The sequence below is a fragment of the Montipora capricornis genome, chromosome 9, assembly GCF_036669925.1.
Source record: "Montipora capricornis isolate CH-2021 chromosome 9, ASM3666992v2, whole genome shotgun sequence".
NCBI classification, from domain to species: Eukaryota; Metazoa; Cnidaria; class Anthozoa; order Scleractinia; family Acroporidae; genus Montipora; species Montipora capricornis.
Genome location: NC_090891.1, coordinates 18,049,384 through 18,054,383, shown reverse-complemented (window position 1 = coordinate 18,054,383; position 5,000 = coordinate 18,049,384). Strand labels below are relative to the sequence as shown.

Below are 5,000 nucleotides of genomic sequence, written 5' to 3'. Positions count from 1 at the left end.
GATGAGAGAGGGTCCAGGGAGGACTGAATGTTAAAAGGAGGTTCGGTTGACAGGAGCTGACGACAGGGATCAAGTTGCACTGAATTAAATGCTGTTAAATACATCCGAGTGATAATACTTTCGCATGGGAAATGTTCTAAGCTCTATTGAAGTAGAGACAATAATATTATGCGTAAGTAAACAACCTTGAAATTAGCATTTATTACTAAAAATAAATGATCACATATACTGGTAATAAATTATTTTCTAATGTTTTGCAGCTAAAAGCCTGCCTAATGGTCCTAATAGTACCAATTTTGTCTGTTGCCTAGGAATTATGTATACTTTTTTATCAACTTGTAATAATCATAATAACAACAACTTTATTTAAGTGTCAATGTATTTAGCACTAGAGAACTAATTGGGGAAACTAACGAAATTAAACCAAATCAAATATGTTTTTTGTGGATGTGGTAAAACCGGAGTACCCGGAGAAAAACCTTTCGCAATAGAAAAGAGAACCAACAAACTCAACCCACATATGACGCTGAGTTTGGGAATTGAATCCAGACCACATTGGTGGGAGGCGAGTGCTCTTACCACTGCACAACCCCTGCTCCCTGACTGACTGGATCAAATCTGTATATTTGCACCCAGCAGTCAATTTACTCTGTAACTGTTGAACTTCAAAGTTAAATTTAACTTAAAATGAATCCAACCTCAATAATTATTGTTTGATTCCCAATAATTTCCTTTGTATTTTAAACCTACTGATGATAAATAATGATGTTAGCGGACAAATCTTGATCAAAATGTAGCTACATGCAGGATGAAGTCATTTAAGTTGCCTGAATTTCACATAAATATTAATGTGTTTACATATTTTTAGAAAATATATATCATTGGACACCTTGTTCTTACATCTTGACACTAGCAAAACTGAGGAACTATATCACTGTTTTTGCACAGCTTCTTGCACTGGTCGTTGATATCCTTAACGGTAACTAATTGCATATCCAAAAACCATGTCTTCCATCACAATATTTCAAAATCTGCTGAGGTTTTGCTTCACTATTCATCATTGTTGACAGTTGTTTGATATATTCACTGTTTTATTCAGTTAACAAATGATACAAAATACCATTAATATTTTTAATGTGAATTTTAACAGTGATTGATCACAATTAAATTATTATTCATGGTCTTCATCTTCAGTTTGTTGGTTTGAGCACATTATTCAAAGTAATAAGATAAATGACTAATTTTGTTGTTCTAAGAGTTATCAGAATTTTATTATTATTGCCAATAGCAGGCACACTGTATTTTGCGTGTGAATATCATTGCACATTCTAAATTATAAAGTAATTAGGATAGTACACGCACTCCCATTAATATTGGTCAATAGCTGTGTTTAGATGAGAGTATGTAAACACAGCTGTGACATCACACAAATTTTGATTGGTTATGTGTTGTCAGACGCACGTTTTGATTGGCTGGTTGGAAATATGGGCGTGTATGTTTTGCAAACCCTTGACTGTGTCTCAGGTTTGCATAACTGTTGAGAATTCTCCCAATTCCGCTTGGCATTTAGATGAGGCTATGTAAACATGGAAAATGTCCTCTATTGCTCAAATAACACAACAAAATATAACTTTTTGATCGGTTGCGTTATCTCAAGAGAAGCACTTCCAGAAGGCAGTTTTCTATTAAGCAATGGTCATTGAAGCAGATTCAACCAAGCACCTGTTGGGTGCATCTGGCAAAATCGTCCAAAATGCATGTGGGGCTTCTTTTTTATGGTGCAAACAGGGACAGTCTGAATTATGTTGATCTCTTTTTAGCTGACTAAACATTCACTCTGACGAAGGGCTAACACTCGTAACGTCAACTTTCCAAATCATTCATGGTGGTAATTTGACCTTTATCAAAATATTTGATAAAACCAAATTTTCCTGTTAATTGTGACACTGTATGCAATCAATGTAACATGGAGACAATTTAGCATGTAACGGGGTCCCTCATGCGTGAGCCCAAGTGTTGACGCCTGTCGAAGAATAGGTTATTGGCTAAGCTCTTCTGACCCTACAATTTACCAGTTTAATAAATTATATACTAGCCCAAACAGCGATGTGAAAGTTAACCAACAGGTACCCAATTTACTGTGGCCATAGTACTCCTCTGAAAACTGAGAACCCAAAAGTTGTTTTTCAGTAGCTGTGTACCAGCAGGAGAATCCTTCAAGCTCTCCTCCTGATAAGAAACTATCCAGAAGATGCAGGTTGTCAAGATCACTTGAGATTGAACTTGACAGGAATTTATCCATTTTTTGGATAGCCCCCTTGCCCCCTTTATCCCCATTTTTCATCAGGGGCTGTAGTCCCTTTTCATCAGGGGTTGCTCTCAACTGAAGCCTTTTGTATTAACCTTAGTTGTATGATTTTCTTATAGCTAATGCAAACTGGACATGGAAGGAATCAAGTTCCAACTTTAATGCGATATTACACAAAGAAAATATACTTACAAATTTCATTATTGCAATAAGAGAATGTAACAAAAAAGTACGCGATAACCGGGTTAGCTGTTGGCTTAATCTTTTCTTCCTCACCACGGGCATATTCAAAAGGAGTCAAGGCTTTGCGTTGCTACACACATGAACAATAATTACACTGTAAACACATGAATCGATCGAGCTTAGTCAAAAATCCTGCGTAACATATAACCAGCTGACCTTGCTTCTTTTTTTCTCGCGTCCCACACCTGGTGAAGGACGGGCTCTGCTGCACAGACTTCCTTCTTTTAGATCGGATAACCGACTCGTGCTGAGCTTTCGAATGAACTACCGTCTTTATAAACTCCTGAAATGTCGTGACCGTAACGTAAGATCTACATATTCGCGATGGTAATAAACCCTCGTCGACAGAAATCTTCAAACCAGAAAACTCTTCTCAATCCCGTACGATTCCTTCCCTAATTGTCATTCCACCAAATAAATCCAAAGGATGGTTGTTCCTAATAATATATCTGTTGCAAGTACGGCAAACAGAAAACAGAATCCCTTCGGCCACTCTCTTCCGATTTCTTCCGGTTATCATTTTATTGTGTTCCCATCTGACCAATCAGTGGCGAGAACGGATTGGAACCTGCCAGAGCTCTCGATCCGAGGCGCTGGCCAAGAGGATCGCAGCTCTGGGAACGAGGAGAATGCCATCTTGAGAACTGACTTCACGATAAAGAACTCGGCCCGATCTTGTTACGTCATCCAGATTAAAATATTTTCGGATTTAGCGTTCACACAGTTAAACGGCTAGCGGTCATTTTGAAAAAAAAAAAAAACCGCTTATAATGTGGGTGATACAGCCACACTATTTTTCTTTTAAAATTGTCCATGTAAATTTACAACTTGCTTAGCTAAGGTATGGTAATACTGTAATTGTCTTTCCTTGTCTTGTCCTATCCAGTGATAAAGTCTATTATGCCAGCAAATAACTGCTTTGATTGTAGCAAAATAATCCACCAACCTTCGCAATTTTTATTGTTCGACCTGAGTTCGTAACCAGGATGACATGCACAGCGGTGCCCGCCAAGAGTATCTTGACAAATCTGCTCACATCCACCGTTGTTTTTTCTGCACTCATTTGTCTCTAGAAAAGGAGAAAAGACAAAGGCCACATTGCAGTGGATCGCTTCTTTCCTGTATTGAGTTTTCTAAAAGGCAGAGGAAAGGGAGGGCCGATGACAAATTGGCCTTAAGAGTGCGGACAATGGGAGGAGTAGTTTTTTTAAAGATAACCAAGATCACCGAAAGACAAAGACATGTGCGAAATCAACAGGAGAAACTAGCGGAAATTCAGGGAATTAAAATTTGCCGCTCACTATTTACCCAGGGTCTCGTCCCATGTCTTCCACGAATACGATTTGTGCAAATAATTAAAAGGGGAACTGAAGGCAAAAAAATTAGCATTTTTTATTTACACATCATGCACAATGATGTTTTAAACTTTTTTTCTGGCATATCCGTCGTTTTTCCACCTCCCGCATGGCAGTCCGATGCACAACCAACTGAGCCACCGGTGCGCGGTGTATAATTTTGGTTCACGGTTTAACCTCCTATTTGACGTAATTAAAGACTGTTGAGTAAACGAGATTTACAGAACTCTTAGCATGGTATAGCTTGCTTTCCTTTTATTACCTGAGAAAAAGTTTAAATAAAATCCCGGCTTGCTGATGGTTCCATCAGAGGCAAACTGAATGGTTAATTGACTGCTGTTACCCTTAAGCTCTCCTGGAAGGTTTTTACCACAGAATCGTCCCAATACAGATGAAGTCTCACTTGGTCCATCGTAGATTTGAAGGTAATCGTAAATACAGTTGTTGTGGCCTTCAATATCAAGGGCATTGAAACGTATTGCCACCCTAAAATGCTAAAGAATACAGATTGCTTAAATTTCACCTTCACCTGTTAAGAGTGCACGAGGCCCTCCCAAACGGCGGGTATTGCTCTTTCTTGTACTGGAGTTCCAGCAATTCCCTAATTTATCATAAAAGGTAATGTGCGGGTCTATAAACCAGCTACCTCCCAAAGAGTTAATCAACACTGAACGATTGTAAAGGGGGTGTACAATCTTTAGTCCTTTTCCGGGTAGACTAGAGAGTCTAACCATCTGCAGATAAAATTGCGAAGGCAGCACTTATTCCTTACTTATATTTAGACTTTCGGTGTTCCGGCCAGGGCTTGAGACCACCATTACCCGATGCGCAGCTAACCACCTACCACATTGCCTTATAAAACAATGCAATAAAACGTGTAGCACACGTTTACGTTAATGGGTTAAAACTTGAATTTTTTGAAGGTCTCTTTGAAACTGATTCCCACACTATGATGATCATTCTCCGATGCGAATCGTTTTCATCTGTTCCAAAATTCAACTTTATCATATCACATATATTCTCCGAAAAAGCAAAACTGCCAAGAACCAAAGTTAGTCAGGGTTGTTACGTCATTTAACAATAAAGGGAAAGAA

The 5,000-nt window shown here is 38.5% G+C and overlaps 1 protein-coding gene across 2 annotated transcripts in view; it reads right to left on the bottom strand.

Moving 5' to 3' along the window:
• Nucleotides 1-5,000, bottom strand: part of LOC138015296 (tolloid-like protein 1) — a 52,065-nt gene that overhangs the window by 18,236 nt on the left and 28,829 nt on the right. For both annotated transcript variants that reach the window (XM_068862283.1, XM_068862284.1), the window contains 2 exons: nt 4,169-4,400; nt 3,498-3,620 (listed from right to left, as the gene is read on the bottom strand). In XM_068862283.1, the coding sequence (XP_068718384.1) occupies nt 3,498-3,620; nt 4,169-4,400 (355 nt within the window). The remainder of the gene's footprint in view (nt 1-3,497; nt 3,621-4,168; nt 4,401-5,000) is intronic.